Source organism: Leptonychotes weddellii, chromosome 15, assembly GCF_054177405.1.
Source record: "Leptonychotes weddellii isolate Sample4059 chromosome 15, ASM5417740v2, whole genome shotgun sequence".
NCBI lineage: Eukaryota > Metazoa > Chordata > Mammalia > Carnivora > Phocidae > Leptonychotes > Leptonychotes weddellii.
Genome location: NC_138383.1, coordinates 16,295,967 through 16,313,343, shown reverse-complemented (window position 1 = coordinate 16,313,343; position 17,377 = coordinate 16,295,967). Strand labels below are relative to the sequence as shown.

The 17,377-nt window shown below is 50.0% G+C and overlaps 3 protein-coding genes across 3 annotated transcripts in view; 1 reads left to right on the top strand and 2 right to left on the bottom strand.

Moving 5' to 3' along the window:
• Positions 1-468, bottom strand: part of GJC1 (gap junction protein gamma 1) — a 32,977-nt gene extending 32,509 nt beyond the window's left edge. Inside the window, exon 1 of the mRNA XM_031030743.2 lies at positions 189-468. The gene's annotated coding sequence lies outside the window, so the exon portion shown is untranslated. The remainder of the gene's footprint in view (positions 1-188) is intronic.
• A 7,311-nt stretch (positions 469-7,779) lies between these two features.
• HIGD1B (HIG1 hypoxia inducible domain family member 1B) lies at positions 7,780-10,406 on the top strand. The gene is made up of 4 exons (XM_006735859.3): positions 7,780-7,907; positions 8,719-8,867; positions 9,493-9,627; positions 10,262-10,406. The coding sequence occupies exons 2-4, from the start codon at positions 8,768-8,770 to the stop codon at positions 10,324-10,326; spliced, it is 300 nt and encodes a 99-aa protein (XP_006735922.1). The 5' UTR covers positions 7,780-7,907; positions 8,719-8,767; the 3' UTR covers positions 10,327-10,406.
• Positions 10,407-10,759: 353 nt separating this feature from the next.
• The window catches only part of EFTUD2 (elongation factor Tu GTP binding domain containing 2), a 41,695-nt gene continuing 35,077 nt past the window's right edge, over positions 10,760-17,377 (bottom strand). The window contains exons 18-28 of the mRNA XM_081804856.1: positions 17,019-17,159; positions 16,275-16,376; positions 15,254-15,336; positions 14,372-14,458; positions 14,061-14,187; positions 13,776-13,863; positions 13,017-13,135; positions 12,767-12,861; positions 11,912-12,065; positions 11,663-11,770; positions 10,760-11,335 (exon numbers count right to left, since the gene is read on the bottom strand). Coding sequence (XP_081660982.1) covers positions 11,240-11,335; positions 11,663-11,770; positions 11,912-12,065; positions 12,767-12,861; positions 13,017-13,135; positions 13,776-13,863; positions 14,061-14,187; positions 14,372-14,458; positions 15,254-15,336; positions 16,275-16,376; positions 17,019-17,159 — 1,200 coding nt within the window. The 3' untranslated portion in view covers positions 10,760-11,239. The remainder of the gene's footprint in view (positions 11,336-11,662; positions 11,771-11,911; positions 12,066-12,766; positions 12,862-13,016; positions 13,136-13,775; positions 13,864-14,060; positions 14,188-14,371; positions 14,459-15,253; positions 15,337-16,274; positions 16,377-17,018; positions 17,160-17,377) is intronic.

The window sequence follows — 17,377 nt, the reverse complement described above, 5'->3', positions numbered from 1 at the left end:
GGCCCTCGCGCGCTCCCGGGCGCGCCGACTGTGTCGGTGCCACCCGCGTGGAGTCTGGACCTGGGTGGGCGCAGACCTCGCCCCCGGGACAATTCATCCCTCTAGCTTGGTTCTCGGGACAGCAGTCCCCCGCGGCCAGTGCCTCGGTTTGGGCGGGCTACCAACGGCGCCGCGAGGACACGCCTTACCTGAGCATCCTAGGTCTGTCCTATGAGCCCCGGAGTTGTCTTCTGTGCGCTCCGCCGAGGCCTGGGTCCAGTGTGACACATCAGGATGCTGACGCCCCGTTCTAGGTTCTGCTCCTACTGCCCCTCGTCGGGTTAATCATCCTACCTCCTTTGAGTCTTGGCTGTTAATGGCGTTTTAGATACTTTTGAAGTCCTGGACTTCTCAGATTAGCAAAACCCTAATAGGCTATTTCCTCTTAACCCCTTGCATCCCAGCAGGATCCCATTCAAAGGACTTTCTGGAGAATTTGTATGCATGGGAATGTCCAGCCTTAAACTGCCTCGCCTCGAAGGAATCTGGAAACACCTCAAATGCTTTAAGTACAGGGAGTCCGTGCATTACAACGGAAGGCGTCCCAAGGAGATGGGAGAGTACTTTACTTTGTATGGTGTTTGACAACTCCTGTACTCCTGAATTATCTCATTTGACCATCACTGTACAAAAGGATAGGCTTCTATTTTACTCTTTTGACCACAGAGGAAATTAAGCTCTAACAAATGAGGTGACTTGCTACAGGTCAAACCCTCCTACCCCGAAAGCCAGGCCGGAACTAACTGCTAGTCCAGAGGGCTGGCCATCTGGCCCACTGACAAAAGTTTTGTTTGGCCGGTAGGATGTTTTCTAAAAGTATGCATTAATTGCCAAAAGTTTAAAATCCAGATCTTTGGCTTCTCTCTAAATAGTGAGAAAAAAAAATTCCTCCCTTTGAGCCTCTAGCTTCATCGGCGGCTACTTCTGAGTAATATTTGTTTGTGCAGGGCAGGCACTGTTCCCACTTAGCTGCTTGAATCATTTTCATTACCTGCTTGGCCTCTGTATTTAAGTTCTCCTCCCCTCTCCCCCCGCTGAACTCGCAGTGCCACATTCATCCCCAACCCCTTCCTTATCACATTCCCTCTCTACAAATGTATTTAAAATGACAAGTGTGATGACCTTGTAAATATATGAAAATATGATAAAGAACACATCAAGCTAAAATAACACAGGAGACAACATTACTACATATGATGATTAAAATATTAAAACTAACATCCTGCTAGTGCAATTCTATATTGGTACAAATTGCTTTGGAAAATGGCAATATCTACTAAAGCTAAACCTATGCCTACACTGTGACTGCAATTCCATGGAAATTCCACAGAACTGTGTACAGATGTACACAAACTACATGAATTAATGTGTTCATAGCAGCACTATTTGTAATAGCCAGAGAACTGGAAAGCCCCCAAATGTCCAACAACTATAGAAAGGATAGATGAAATGTTCTAGTCACACAATGGTACCTAATGCAGCAATGAGAATGAACCATCTACAATCACACACAAGATAGATGAATCTCACAAAACTTTCCATTTATATGAAGTTCAAAAACAGGCTAAAGTGTCCTGTGCTCTTGAGTAAGGATAGTGGTTACCTGGGCTAAGATTAGTCATAGGGAATATGAGGGGGCTTCTGGGGAACTGGTCCTGTTCTTTTCTTGATCTGGAGGTTGAATACACAGATGTGTTCAGTTACCACATCTGAGCTGTACACTTTTGATAGTGCATTTTTGTGCGGCATATTAAGATTTCAACAAAAACCTTTAAAGTGGTGGAGCGCCTGGGTGGCTCGGTTGGGCGTCCGACTCTTGGTTTCTGCTCAGGTCATGATCTCAGGGTTGTGGAATCGAGCCCTGCGCCAGGCTCTGCGCTGGGCAGGGAGTCTGCATGACATTCTCCCCGTCTGCCCCTTGCCCCACACCCTCTCTCACTCAAATAAATAAATCTTAAAAAAAAAAAACCAAAGACTTTAAAGTGGTGTCAAAACATTTGATTATATATGTATATTTCATATATTAATAACACATATAAATGTTCATTAGGTATTATTTTCCTATAAGTTCATGGATGAAACTGCTGAGGAAGGCTTCCTATCTTTTAGCATTGACCATTCTTCATGGAGATTGGGAACAATACACTTTCTGTATTTGTTACCTTACTACCAAGCCTGTAGCCCTCTCTCTCTTCTGGTAGAGAAACCTTTTAAAGATGGAAATAATGAGGTGCCTGGGTGGCTCAGTCGGTTAAGCGTCTGTCTTTGGCTCAGGTCATGATCCCAGAGTCCTGGGATCATCGAGCCCCACGTCAGGCTCCCTGCTCAGCAGGAGAGTCTGCTTCTCCCCTTCCCTCTGCCCAAACCCCCGCTCATGCCCTCTCTGTCTCTCTTGCTCATTCTCTCTCTAAAATAAAAACATGAAATCTTAAAAAAAAGAAAAAAGGGAAATAATAAGACCCATGGAAGCTAAGCTGTTTAACCTGCAGATAGTTAAAAAAAAAAAAAACAACAGAAATATAACTCTTCTTTTATCACCTTGCCAGCTAGTGACATCTTTCAATCCAGTTATAGGTGGTAAACTGAAGCCAGAAACCTAAGCCAGAGGATCTCTGATACAGTCACCAGTGATGTAGGAAAGATGTTAGGGTTTGAAGCCGACGGCCAAGAAAGAATTCTTGAGATGTCTCTGGTGCAAAAAGATGGTTTTATTAAAGTACTGGGACGGGACCCATGGGCAGAAAGAGGGGCACTGGGGTTGTGAGGAGCAATTGATGATATACTTGGAGTTGGGGGAGGTAAGGGAAAAGGGAGGTTTTCAGAACTTTCATATGCTAAACAGGACCTACGAGATACTGGAGGCCTTGCCCTTGTCAAGTTAAGGTTGTTTTTCCCTCTAGCAAGGCATTAACATTAAGACAGTTGGGAGCTTCCTGGAAGAACATTATACTATGCCTGCCTCAAGTATTGGTCAATAGGCTGCACGTTATAAGGACATTTAATTTTATCTACATTTTCTCCTGGAAGCTAGGTTATTGGTAAGAATGCTTTTTCTTGTAAATCACTAAGACATTTGTAAACTGAGGGAGACTCCTGCCTTGAAGGAGTGTAATCTCTGTAAGTTAACTGTTTGTTTTTCATTCCCTTAGCTTTAGGGCTGAGGAATGTCACATATATCCCACCTGCGGGGGAGGGGGTTGTCGGGTGTCAGCTTGTGCTTTGTTCTCAGCTTGCCTTCTGCTCCCTCATCAACCAGGATCTAGCAACCGCTAGAATGTGAGTTCCCTGAAGGCAGGACCATTGCCTGTCAGCTTCTAGAGCAGAGTGCCGCACATGGTAGGTGCTTAGCAAGTACACGCCGAGTGAATGAGTGACTGAGAGCTTGCCATGGCTAGCACAAAAAGACAGGCTACCCGAGGGAAGGAAAAAAAAAAAGAGCCCCAGGCTTCAAACAGGGAAGGGGTCTGGTTTCCAAGCCTCTGGCACAGAGTGGTGGAGGCCGGTGCTGTGAGAACTGCATCACTTTTTATTCACATGGGGCCCAGGCAGGAAAGGATCAAAACCCAGTTTGAGAACTTGAGAGTCACCCTGGGGCTCTGTGGTTTGGGAACTGCAAGGTCAACTTGAAGACTCCAGTGTGTCACTATTTCCATTACACATTTTCCAGGGTCCCCACTTGGCTGATAAACTCAGAGTAGATTGCTGTGTCCTGGGGGATGGGAGCAAAGGCTCAGAGAGGTAGGATTTTCGGAAAGCTCCCTGTTGGCAACAGGAAGCCCTGTGGGCCCCAGACTGGCTGGATAGTGAGGAAGCTTCTCGTTAAAGCAGCTCTTGATTGCATGTGCTAATGGGGAGGCAGGTATGAGTAGCACACCCCTTTCTCCAGAACCCCCAGCAGTTTTAGTTGACCTGTGGGACACATTATACTGTTTCTCTCTGTCACAGGGATGGTGGGTGAGGCAGATTTTTTGTTGTTGTCAAAAATTTTTTTTAATATGTTAACACAAGTAGTATAAGGAAGAACAGTAGGATGACCCTCACCACTGTTCCTGGAGCCCAGTTAGCAGTTCCTTGTATTAAGGCAGAATTTTAAATTAAGGTCAATTTACTTGCAAATGAGGGATAGGTGAAGTGTGTGCAGGAGATGGGGGTGGGGGGACGCATATGGGAGAGGACCCATTCTGTGCTGGCTCAGGAACTACCCTGCGTTAGTGAGAAGCAGTGCAGTAGGTGCAGTCTTTGAATTTCTGGAAGTTCTCTCTGCCCAGCTGTTTGTACTTGTTTACTCATATTTCTACGATGGTGTGAGAATGTGATGGTGTGAGAATGTGATGGTGAAATGTACATGAAGTCCCATTATTACTTGCTATGTTAACTTTCCACTGTAAGCTGGTCTATAGCGGTTAACATTATTGGTTGGATAGCTCAGCCATTTACTTGCTGTGCCATCTGGCTGTTACTTCCCCTCTCTGAGCCATGGTTTCCTTATCTGTAAAATGGGGATGAGATCCATCTGTTGGGACTTTGTGAAGATGAAATAAAATATGTGAAGTGCCTAAAACGTGTAGGCTCCAAAGGCATTAGTCCCCTCCCACAGTGTTCTTTGGAGGAAGCCAGGTAATTTGGGTATTCAAAAGCACCCACCACAAGGATCTTGGCAAAACATTTCAAATCCCTGCGCATCCATTCATCATCTGAGACAGGTGTGTCTCAATATGCAGCTCAAAATTGGTCCTTCACAAGACGTGATCCTACGACGTCAGCATTACTACAGTCGGATGCAGCCTTCCAATCGCTACCATCCACACCCTCTTAGAAGCTTTTTAAATGTGTGAGTAGTCTCCCCAGAAAGATAAGTGGTAACAAAGGCACTTTCCTGGCCCCAGGCCTGTTGCTCTTGGGGCTGTCCTTGGACAAAAACTGCAGGGTCATTAGAACTTACTGCCTGCTTTTAGGGGAGGGGATGTCTTACCCTCCCTACCCCAGGCACCTTCTAGAGGCTGCCTCAGCCTAGCCCTGTTATTTGGAAACTTCCAGCCCCAGCCTGCTCCTGTTCCCCCCCACTCCTGGCACCTCCAGTCCCTGAGACACTACTATATATGGCCTAATGTTTCCTCTCCTGTGATTCCCCCAGCCCTTCAGCCTGGGTCCTCCTCATTCCAACCCCAATTCAAGCATCTTCTGTTCCTTGTCCAGTTCATTCTTCAGCATCTCCTCACTCACAGCACTCCTTTAGCTCAAGGCAAAAGAGTTGCGGGGTGCCTGGGTGGCTCAGTGGTTAAGCGTCTGCCTTCGGCTCAGGTCATGATCCCAGGGTCCTGGGGTCGAGTCCCGCATCGGGCTCCTTGCTCAGCGGGGAGCCTGCTTCTCCCTCTCCCTCCCCCCCCTGCTTATGTTCTCTCTCTGGCTGTCTCTCTCTGTCAAATAAATAAATAAAATCTTAAAAAAAAAAAAAAAAAAGAGTTGCTGGCCCTCCTTTCCCTGCCTGGTCCCTCAGCTCCCTTGGGCTATATATAGCATAGCAATGCCTTGATTTGTGTAGTGCTTCAAGTCCTGGCCACCCCCTCCCACACAATAGGGAGAAGAAGCCTGAAGAAGGTTGAAGAGGGACAAGGGTGTGCTGAACTGGGACCACCCGGAACGTGGCAACCTTTTCATCTATTGTCAGGGACTTTCTACTTCTCCCCCAGCCTGCTACCCGTTTCCTGACACTTGCTCATTCTGGAAGGAAGAGGAGCAGGCCATGTGCAGGGGAATTCTAACAATCATCTTATTTAACTCTTACAATGATCCTATGGGGAGATGCTACCTCCATTTTACAGATGATGGCATAGACTCAAAAGACGTTGAGTGGCAAAAGACCAAGTATTCAGAGAGTGGTCATTCAAGCAGCTAACTGATCCCATGTCTGCCTGTGGCCTACGCTCCGGATCCATTAAGTCTGTCTGCATCACTCAATTAGACCCTTCTAAATTAGAATTTCTATGAGTGTGACATGACCTGGAAGGAAAAAGGGTTTACTAAGCAAATTACTAATGTAGAAATGCTTAAATAGAAATAATTATTGAAGACTTGGCATAGTAACAAAAATATTATCATAATTTATCTTAGCTGTTTACTGAAGCGGTAGTCTACAGAAATCTGTTCTTGAAGTTTTACTGTGTTCTCAGAAGTAAAAAGGAATTTTATTTCTTCTATTTCAAGAGACTTTCCCTCCAGTTTACAATCCTTCTCCCATTAGTCCAGAGCAGTGAGATTTGATTTTAGGGACAGTTATTAGTCTGGTTCTTTCTTGTGTCACTTACTGTGACCCAGAGCAAGACATTTAACCCAAGCCTCAGTTTTTCATCTGTGAAATGGGGATAATAGTATCTACCTTACAGAATTGTGAGGATTAAATAAAAATAACCTACTTAAAGCAATTAGCACATTTCTTGTCCCATGGGTACTCAGAAAATCGTATTCTTTTCTCAATTCTGGGCTGAGATGTTATAGGAGCATCAACAGAAGCCCAATAAGGGAGAACCTCTTTGAACTTCGCTCTCCATAGCTTGGACCCTATTCTCCAAAGGGTTTGGAGTTGATCCTGATTCTTGCTCTGTCTCAGCCAGGCATTTCATCCCCCTGCCTCTGGCCCAGACCATCCATCTCTTGAGAATTCAGGCCACCACTGGGACCAGGAGAGGCAGCCCGGGAGAGTGTGTGTGAATGACTGGGAAGAGAGTTCCCATGGACGCTGGGGATATGTGAAGGCCCTGGGGAGCTGCTGTGACCCTGGGTCTTTTCCTAGGGCAGTGAGTGCTGGGGAGAGAAAAGAAAGACTTCAGCTGCTGGACAGATTTCCAGTGCTGAAAAGCCCCGTTCGGATAGACACATGGGGCTGAGGATGTAGGGAAGGAACAAAGGCCTGGGATGGAGTGGGCCTCTCCATAGTGTACTCCAATCTTTCTCCACTTGCTTATTAGCAAGAAGGTTCTTTCCTCCTCTTCTCTGAATCCAGGGTGCCACAATTGATTAGCATTCCTAAGCTTCAGCCTGGATGGAGAGGTTCTGCTTGGCCAGCCTATGGGAAGCAGGCTACAAGTACAAACTCTGGAGCCAGTCAGACCTAGATTCAGATCATGACATTGCCATTTACTAGCTGTGCACCCTTGGATAAGTCTTTTAGCCTCTCAGAAGCTCAGTTCCCAGTCTATGAACAAACTACTACTTACTGTATAGAACAACTGAAAGGCCTGAAATGTAAATACCTCATATTAGGTGATAATGCAGGTCAATTGTCATCTCTGTCCTGAATGAGCATGAGTGAGCATCTCACCCCTGTAGGCACTATAAGGAGCGCTGGAGATGTGACGAAGTCCTAGTGGTTATAAACTGGATGAATCTCCTTGGTCCAGAAAGCATCCTTGAAAGGATCAAGACCACAGTTGGGAATAGGGGCATTTTATTTACATCCCACATTGTTCGTGAGTGTTCGAAGCAGTATAGCTTGCGGGAGAACCAAGGATCTCTCTCGTTTCTTGCCTCTGTATTTCCAGCTCAGTTCTCTGTAGCAAGTCCCTGTCTGATCCAGCCCCTTACATCCATGGGAATTAACACACTGAATCTAGTTAAGTGCTCCCACCATCTGATCTTTCATTACCTTCCGGTGCTTGAAGCTCTGGCCTGGAACTCAGCAAATGGGGGGTTAAGACTGATGCCCTGGCCTATCTCCTCCCCTCTCCATTCCTGACTTCAAAGTCCCCATTAAAGCTTGCTTCCCTGACCCCACAGTGGCAGCTCCATCATCAGCTCCTGGCCGGTTCAAAACAGCAGATGCTGAGCCCTGGCCGGGCTGCTCGCACTCTACTTTCTAGCCATCTCCTAGGGTAAGCACCAGCATGCTGAGAACCTGTGGGGCTGACAGTCCTTGCTCCTCCAGGAGAGAAGAGGCAACTAGGAATAGAGGTCACCTCGTGCAGGGAGTCTGTCTCACGGTCGGACCCAGAAGGCACCGCATAGGCAGAAGCCCTGGTCTATGGACCAGGACTCTGGGGCTCCGTCTAGTTTGTGATCAGAGCAGATGTTTACTGGGGTTAGCAAGTAGAGCAATACCTGCCCAGAGAGAAAGGCAGGGGTTCGGCAATGGCAAAGAACCTGGCAAGAGATGGAAATGTGAGCAGTTCAGGAACCAGAATTAGTTCCATTAGTACTAATGTCCAAAATCTATGCTAAATTATTCACAAATCAATGTCCAGTCATCTTAATCTTTGGCTCTGGTGATTCAGTAGCCAGTGCTGGGACACTGGGATGGCTCTGGCTCTCTGGGGCCAGATCCTATTCTGTGGCTCCCTCAGGGAACGGTCACAGATTCAAGACCAGTGGAGGGCCCAAGCCTCAATGCCTTTTCCTCCCACCCTCATCTGTGGATTTTTCCAGCTGCTTTTCTCAACCCAAGCATCACATAGGGATACTGATGGCGGGGGAGGAGGGCAGGGAAAACAGTGAAGTCAGACTGAGCTGCGGAAGAAGAGATGGGAGAAATGGCACTAATGGTCCAGCTATCTGAGACAGGACACTTGGGACTTTTCAAGTAGCGGTGTGTTGGGGCATGGTAAGAGAAGGTCTTAGCAGGCAACTCCTTCCTTTCTCTCCCAGACTGAGGAGAATCGGGAGTTATTGTGGGGTGCCTCTTTCTAGGACTGGGCTGAAGCCTCAGAGCCCCAGCTGATAACCCTGGGGCCAGATCATGTCAGCTAACAAAGGCTGGTGGGTACCACCTGAGGGCGAAGACAGTGTGTCTCAGAAGTTCCTGAGGAAGACCAGGGAGTCTCCGCTGGTGCCTGTAGGTGAGTAGGAAAGTAAGGAAAGAGGGCGAGGAGGGGCCTTCCCTCAGAGAACAGGTCTCCTAGTCTTTTCAAATGAAGCAGGGAACTCAGGTGTCATACCCGTTGAGCAGTTACCAGCCAGGAAAGGAGTGAACCAGCAGCAAAGGTGCCAAGGGACGAAGGGACACGCCTGACAATGAAATAAGGGAGTCTGGATGGGTGGAGGTGGTGGCCGAGGGCTTGGGGTGTGGGGAAACATGGGGCATCAACACCTGTGTGAGGAGAGGGAGGAGCAGTTTGGGGTCTCCCAGGGCTTCCTTCCTCAAGGTCTTGGGAGAGAAGTAAAGTAGCTGTGGGAGCCAACAGCGGTTGGAGAAGGGCCTGAGCAGAGCCAATGGGGGTAGGGGGCTCAGGATGGGCTATTTGTACATAGAGGAGGCCTCACTGGAGGGAGGCAGCCACTTTGAAAATGCCACCAAGAGGAAACAACTCAATATTCTGATGATGGTCCCCCCTCTCCCGCCATGAAGTGGCAGGAAAGTAGGGGTTTATCCAGATGCCCAGGCTACCTAAGTGAGGGGGTCTCTCATCAGGGGAACCACGTGATTGGTGACTGAGGCCCAACGGTCACGTTCTCTGCCTATAGGCTTAGGAGGCTGCCTGGCAGTGGCAGCCTACCGGATTTATCGGCTGAAGGCCCGTGGTTCCACCAAGATGTCCATACACCTGATTCACACCCGAGTGGCGGCGCAGGCCTGTGCTGTGGGTGCAGTCATGCTAGGTGAGTGGCTGCCAGGGTCCCAGGAGAATAAGAACAGAGCTGATGAGGCAAAATCTGGCTGTGAGTCCTGACAGTTAAGGGATGCTGATTTTAGTCCCTGTTCCCTATAGTAAGCTCCACAGCAAGTCTTGGGTGACACTCCCAAACCAAGCCATTTTCAGGATTCCTTGTTTTATCTCCTGTCCCAGGGCCTGTGGGGATGGTGCAGTTGGTTTCGTGACAGTTTGTTCTAGATGTGAGAAAAATCACACAGCAGAACATATGCTGAACTTCTCTTCCTCTCTGGGTCAAGAGGCAGGCAGCTACGGACTAGCTGTGTGACCGTGGACAAATCCTTCTCTGAGCCTCAGTTTGTGTCCAACATGATGATAAGCACCCTGGCTTGCCTACCTTGCAGGCTGCTGTGAGGTTTCTCAGATAGGTAATCTGTGTGGAAGGGCTTTGTGAACTGTCAACGGGGTGTTTCCCTAGGCCGTGTGGTCAGGTGCTCATGGCAGCTGTTGAGACCCAGAGCAAAAAGATGAGCAGAGAAGCTGGACTCTCAGGGGAACGGCTGGAGTCAGACTCCTGGGAGAGCCAGAGGATGGGTGCAGGGTTCGGTGTTATGGGATGTTTTCCCTTCCCCTTCCTGCAGGTGCTGTGTACACGATGTATAGAGACTACATCAAGAGAATAGCACAGGATCCTGGGGAGAAGTAGGACTCCTGTAGAGCCTGGGGCCACCAGAGCCTCTTCCATCAATCCCTGGTACGTTCCTAATAAAGCAGTTCTGAGGAAAATCAAGTCTCTTCACATGGGGGACAGCAGAATAAGGGACCGGTAGCGGCTCGGGGTGGGGGGTGGTGTATGTGTGTGTGTGTTTTAGAGAAAGGGCTAGAAATCAGAGCTCTGGCCCCCAGCTCCAGGGCAAGGAAGGTTCTCCAGAGGCAACAGCTTCTGGTCCCAAAAGCCTAACACCTCCCAAGCCAGCCCAGGTCCCACCCAGAAGAAGCAGAGTAGAGAGGCAGGAAGGTGGAGGCAAGAAAGTGGCCTCAACGTTCACGGGAGCACTGAATTGAGAGGCAGGCATCCCTCCCACCACAGGCTGCTGCCCTGGGGACCCAGGCAGGAAGACTGCAGCTGGGAGAAGAGACACAGGAGACAACATATATTCAGAACCCAAGTACCAGGGCCAGACTGTGCTGGAGGGAAGGGGACGGGGGTGGGGATGAAAGGAACAGAGCAAGGCAGAGGTCAGAGTGTTCTGTTCACTTAAAAACCATGTCTAAGGTCAAACTTGTAAAAAAAAAAAAAAAGAAAAAGAAAAAATTCCATGTAAATCCTGAAGACAGGGCCCCTTGGGGTTAAACACTTCATCCCCTTCTTCTTCTCGGAGTCCAAGCTCCACTCTGTTCCCTGGGAATGGAGCCAGGCAGAGGCCGCAGAGGAACTAGGAGGCCAAATACTCCTCCCTTGCTGGGACTCTGGGTTGGAGGGTTTGGGGTTGTTAAAAATGGCCATAGCAGCTCTCAGACGCTCTCTGACAACATGGAGTCCGGGTCACACCAGGTCCCAGCTTCAAGTCCAGGATACAGCCCGCTGCAGGGAGCAGGGCTGCCAGGAGTCCCAGCACTCACATGGGGTAATTGAGCACAACATCCTGCTTGGCGAGTTCCAGCAACATGGGATCATCGAAGAACTTGCTGATGCTTACATCCTCACTCAGGCCCTGCAAAGAGTGGGAGCGATGCAGGAAAGAGCCCTATGTGGTGACCAACAGAGCTGAAAGGCTGTCCAAGACCTGTGCTGGAGGGGGAGGCTGATGGGGGTGGAACTTTGGTCCAACTATTTCAGGAATCGCCACTGGGGAGAAGATGCTCCCTTGCCGGCCAGACTGGTGGCCCAAGGCCTGTACAGACTGCACCTCTCTGCACTGTGCAGTGACCTGCTCTCAGTCTTTGGGAGAAAGGTCCCAAAGGAAGAAATGAAAAGAGATCCAACTCCTGCCAAGAGCCCTGGGGACTGAGGGTTGGCCATGGGCCCCAGGGACGCATACCTTCCTGCGACGGGTTTTGATCATGAATTCCCGGGCCAGGTGAGGAGCAGGCTGTGGCTCCAGGGGGCGGATGACAATGCTCTTGTCCAGAGGATCGCCAGGTACAATCTGAAAGGTAAAGTGATTTCAGATGGTCTAGGACTCTTCTCTAGGATACTGGAAATCTCACCTGGGAAGGGGAACAGGCCAGAGGGGACTGGCTTTGAACAGGTGGGAGGGCACACTGGCCAGCCTGCATCATTTTCTCACCTGCCAATGGTGGAAGACAGACAAGGAAAAGGCCTGCCCTTGGGTGTGAGTCCGCAGATCAGTCTCAAAGCCAAAAGAATCAATGGCAGGGATGAAAGCTTTGATGGTGTAGAGAGGGGAGCCTGGGATGGGTGCATCCTGAGTCACGTGCCCCCTGTGACAGAAAAAGAAAGGGTGAGTCCCTTGTCCTACAGAGACCAAAAGCAGAGAAAGAATCTGGCCCCAAATGTACCACAACACAGTTACCATCAAGGAAAGAATAACCACAATCATGCTATAGTGGGCAGAAAAGGCTTGGGGCCCTCAGTGTCATTTCCTGTGGCTGTCAAAGGGGCAGTGACCTCTAGGCAAGAGTGGAAACACTGGGGCGCCTGGGTGGCTCAGTCGTTAAGCGTCTGCCTTTGGCTCAGGTCATGATCCCAGGGTCCTGGGATCGAGCCCCGCATCGGGCTCCCTGCTTGGCGGGAAGCCTGCTCCTCCCTCTCCCACTCCCCCTGCTTGTGTTCCCTCTCTCGCTGTGTCTCTCTCTGTCAAATAAATAAAATCTTTAAAAAAAAAAGAATGGAAACACTGACGAGACAAGGTCCTATAGACATTCCCCCCACTGACACATTTCAGTACCTTCCCCAAGGACTCTCCAAGGAGAGAGGGCCCAAAAAAGAATCTCAAAATTTTTATCTGCAGTGAAGCTGGGGATTTCCTCAAATCTTTCCTACTTCTGAAAAACCAGCTCAGTTGGTTTTTAGGAGCAGAAACTGTGTAGGAGGCCCATCTCCTTCCCCACGGGAGCCCAATAACTTCTTGCTGTGCTCCTGCTCTCTGCACCCTCCCTAACATGCCCTGCTGGTGGCTCACCTGCGCCTGGCCAGGACAGTGTACACAGCAGAGACACAATCCGCAGGGGCCTGGACCTCCACAAAGTAGTAAGGCTCCATCAGGCGAGGAGTGGCCTGCAATGGGGGCAAGAAGAAAGGCTTGCTCAGCTTGGGGAAGGCTGAGGACTGAGGATCCAGGTAAAGAAAAGGCTGGAGGGACTGTAGTCCTGATGCCCCCAAAGGCTGGACCTCCACTTAATGCCCTGGAGCAGGTCAGCCCCACCACTCACCATGAGGAAGGCAGAATAGACGACTCTCCTTGCCGTGGGGATGATCTGGCCCCCACCCCGGTGCAGGGGCTCTTGGGCAACCACTGCATCGAGGATCTTAAACTTGACATTTCGAATCACTGAAACAGAGATGGGGGAGCTGCTGAGTGAGGAGCAGTTGCAGGGCTAGTCAAGGGCCCAAGGGCAGAGCAGCAAGGAGCCTCTAGCTGCATGGCAGCTGTCTTGAGGCCACAAAAGATATGGCTCACAATCACCCTGCAGATGAGTGTTCTGATAGGATGCCAAGGCCTACAGCAGAGAACGGAAGTTAAGCACACGTTCTTTGTGTTGGTTTCAGGTCATGCTCAGGCATCGTAAAGCCTTCCTAGATGTTTATGTGTTTTTCTTACAGATATTTAATTATGTTTGAATGCAGAGTAAGTTCTAGGAATTGCACATTTCTTCCCACTAAATCCAACCGTGGTCTATAAACCACTCTGATCCCACCTCCCTAATACCTCTCCTTGAACACATTCCTTCTCAGGACTGAGGAGCAAATGTCAGCCTAGAAATAACTTCATTTCGGACGTCCCGAGCAATAGCACTAGGACAGGGAGGGAGGGGAGGAGAGGATGCTGCCCCAGGACACGGGATGGCCCCGTGTGCCCCGAGCTGCTTCTCCTGCCAGCGCCCATAGATGAGCCTAGCCCACCCCACACGCCCAGGCTCGAGGACCCTAGAGGTCTGGGCAGGGGAGGCCGAGGCACGGGTGGAACTTACGCTCATCACAGAGGGGCCCCTCCCGGGTTCCCCACTGGAAACCTTGAACGATGCTGTCCTTCACTGAACCAAGAAGAGCCTTGTCTACCTGCACAAAACACGAGGGCACATGTGAGCAGCGACCCTGGCAACAACCAGAGTTTAGAGGGAGTAGAAGGTAGGTATACTGGTAAGAAGATTCACCAGAAGCCACAAAATACTTTGGGGAAAAGAAGTACACTTCATAGTTTCTTCCACTCAACAGCGAAGAAACCACCTCTATGGCTCCCATTAGTTCTGCTGTACCTCAGAGGGCAGGGTATCATCCACCAGGATGTTGGGGCCGGTGGCATCAGGGCCGAAAGCCCAGATGGAACGTGCAGCCAGCAGATCCCAATCGTACTTGGTCTGAAAGAATTCTCCCAGTTTCTTCCTGGGGGGGAAGGATGAGACAATGGAGGTATCCGGCAGCTCTGCAGTTATTGCCTGCTGGGGTCACAGATCCTGCCTTCCTGGAGGACAGTTCACTTCCCAGGACAGGTGGCATTAGAGACTGGGCGGGCAGGCTGTGGCGCCTCGTCTCCTTTCAAGCCTTGGAACCATAGCCACGTTCTCACCTGTTCCAAGTGATCTGGACCACCTCGTTCTCTATGTCCTCGGCGAGGCCCTTCTCAAGAGGCTCGGCAATCATGGTGATCTTGTTCCTAGACAGACAGGAAACGGGTAGTGATGAGGATCAGCAGGACTCACAGAAGGCGCATTCCTAAGGAAAGGCTGGCAAGGCAGTGACGCCAGTAGAAGCCAGATGGGCCAGAGTAGAGCAAAAAGGTTCATCTTCTGTCTTCTTCATTCAAATCTACCACTCTTTAAAAAAGTGAGGTCTCAGGGCTCCTGGCCGGCTCCCTCAGTGGAGCATGTGGCTCTTGATCTCAGGGTCGTGAGTTTGAGCCCCATGCTGGGGGTAAAGATTACTTAAAAATAGAATCTTAAAAAAACAAAAAACAGTGGAGCTGCTGCTAGGGCAAAATTTTAAGATGATCATATACAGAAAGAAGTGGCAATGCGGACACTCATCCTTGGGGTACTTCTTTTTTTTTTTTTTTTTTTAAGATTCTATTTATTTATTTGAGAGAGAGAATGACATAGAGATAGCATGAGAGGGGGGAGGGTCAGAGGGAGAAGCAGACTCCCTGCTCAGCAGGGAGCCCGATGTGGGACTCGATCCTGGGACTCCAGGATCATGACCTGAGCCGAAGGCAGTCGCTCAACCAACTGAGCCACCCAGGCGCCCCCCTTGGGGTACTTCTGGCAAAGAATCCCACAGCATCATGTCTACAGGCCTAAGGGATGAGAGTGCTGGGGTAAAACTCCAGCATCCTAAGACCCCATCCTAAGACTCAGGGGGTCTGTTTCCACAGCGCTTGTGATTAGGGCAGAGTGGCGCGGGCAGAGAAGAGTGTCCCCTGTCAGTCCCAGGGTCACTCAGACCCCCAGCTCACTTCTTATTGGGCGTTTCAGCAAAGCACTTGAGGGAAGATGTTTCCACCACCGTCTCACAAAACGTGACAACAGGGTCAGCCACCTGGGAAACAGAATAAATTGTTAGGCAAAGTCTCAATTTGTTGGAAGGACAATCTTCTGCCAAAGGGAATTCTGAGGTCCCCTTGGCACCACCTCTGCAATAACACCCCGTTCTTAACCAGCATCAACAACAAGTACCATAGCGGGCTAAAAGTGCGTACCAGCACTAAGCAGCCTGAGAAAGCTTAGCCGAGTGCGGGGTTTGTGTTCCTCAGCCAAGAGTTAAGTGCGAGTCGAACCTGGGGCTAAATGACAGTCCCCCAAGGTCTCTTCCAACATCTGTTCAGCCATCCCACCGCTCACTGAACAGCTCCCGTGGCTCTGTCACAGCGGGCACTAGGGACTGCCTGGCAGGTCCCCATTCCATTCTGAACCCCTGCCTCTGGGTAGCACAGCTCCTCCCTGAGGCTCCCACACGGCCGGCTACCAGGGAACTCAGTATCTTCTAGAGCACCAGTCCTCGGCACATCAGGAGGAGCGTCTAAGACAGGTACGTGAGGGCACTCACTCCCACCACCACAGGAGCTAGGAGAAAATATGTGTACCAAGAAGGCGCACTTGAACTGAGGGGCCACAGCATGACCTGACAGCAAACCCAGGAGGGCCAGTCCTCACTCCCTAAAATGATCCACTGAGCCCTAATCACCAAAGATGGGTTCTTAACAGAAGACCAAGAATCACTTTGGCTTGGGAGCCTTGACTTTAAACGTATGACATTGAGAATAACCCTGCCGGAAGGGGCAAACCAGATCTCAGATACCTTCCCATATAGGGAGCAACAGGTCATACTTTTCCCAAACACGTCTCCTCTCCTAGTGCCCCCCTCTTCCCTCAGGCCTTCCAGGCGAATCAAGGGTTTGGCTGCTTGTAAAATCAGTCTGGAGCCGTGAGCCAAGCTCCTGGCTGGGCAGGCGCTCAAGAAAGGGGACGCTGATTTACCTTGATGTCGATCTCTGAGTACATCTTCCGCAAGTCGTGCATCACACAGTCCAAGTAGAGCTCCCCAGTACCCAGAATCACGTGCTCCCCAGACTCTTCCACCTGAAACGCAACAGCTCTGGCAGTCACAGCCTGGACCTTCTGTGCCAGCACCAGAATCAACATGAGAGCCCAGGAGGCGGCGCCCGAACCTACTATGGAAAGCCACTGCTCAGCATCAGTTCTAGCCTCTTCAAGAAGGACCACTGGGGAACAGGGACCTATGAGTTAATCCTCAAGACATCTGGACCATTCAGCAATAGTGCTACTGGGCATAAGGTCACCAACTTATTTCCGTCACAACCGTTTAGGGAACACACTGCCCTATGTCTACAGACATAAATTGACCCTTTAGCCCTGGCCAACTACTCAGAAAAGTATGCTAGAAGGCTCAAGAATGTAGAAGAATCAGAATGACTCACTTTTCCCTCTATATTTTCTGGAAAAATCAATTCAAAGTGTACTCTCCAAGACACATCTCTTTCCCATTGAAAGATACTGTGGGATATGAACACACGCACGTGCACTCACTGCCCCCCACCCCCATGTCCTGCTTTGAAATGATAACGGCAGACGGGGATACTTGCTCCTGACATAGGCTGCTGGAAACAGATCAGACAGACCTGGTGGACATGAGGCCGTGGGCAGCACAGAGCTGTAAGCCGGGCAACGGGGCCTGGCAGCTCCCACATGCCCTGAGCATACCTTGGTGGTGAGGGATGGATAGCTCTTGTTGACCTTGCGAAGACCGTCCAGCATCTTGGGCAGCTCTGAGGGGTTGACCGGTTCCACAGCAATCTTGATAACAGATGTGGTGTTGAACTTCAAGGGCCGGAAAATCTGAGCCTGAGATTCAAAATGCAGAAGAATGAGGGCACCTGGACTGATTAGGCACCAAAGATGCAGAGGTCAGAGAGGAGCAGACCATTCCCCACCAGAAGCCACAGTGCTGCTTGGAGGCAGCCTGAAGGCCGTTTATTCCGTGCATTTTGGCAGAATAAAGAGAGAGGGAAAGATAAAGGAACTCCCCCTAATTCCTAGCATCCGAGCAGAGTGCAGGGAGA

Coding starts and splice junctions, on each gene's coding strand:
- HIGD1B (XM_006735859.3), top strand. CDS start 8,768: ATGTCAGCTAACAAAGGCTGGTGGGTACCACCTGAGGGCGAAGACAGT. Junction 8,868..9,492: donor GTCTCCGCTGGTGCCTGTAG/GTGAGTAGGAAA, acceptor CTCTGCCTATAG/GCTTAGGAGGCTGCCTGGCA. Junction 9,628..10,261: donor TGTGGGTGCAGTCATGCTAG/GTGAGTGGCTGC, acceptor CCCTTCCTGCAG/GTGCTGTGTACACGATGTAT.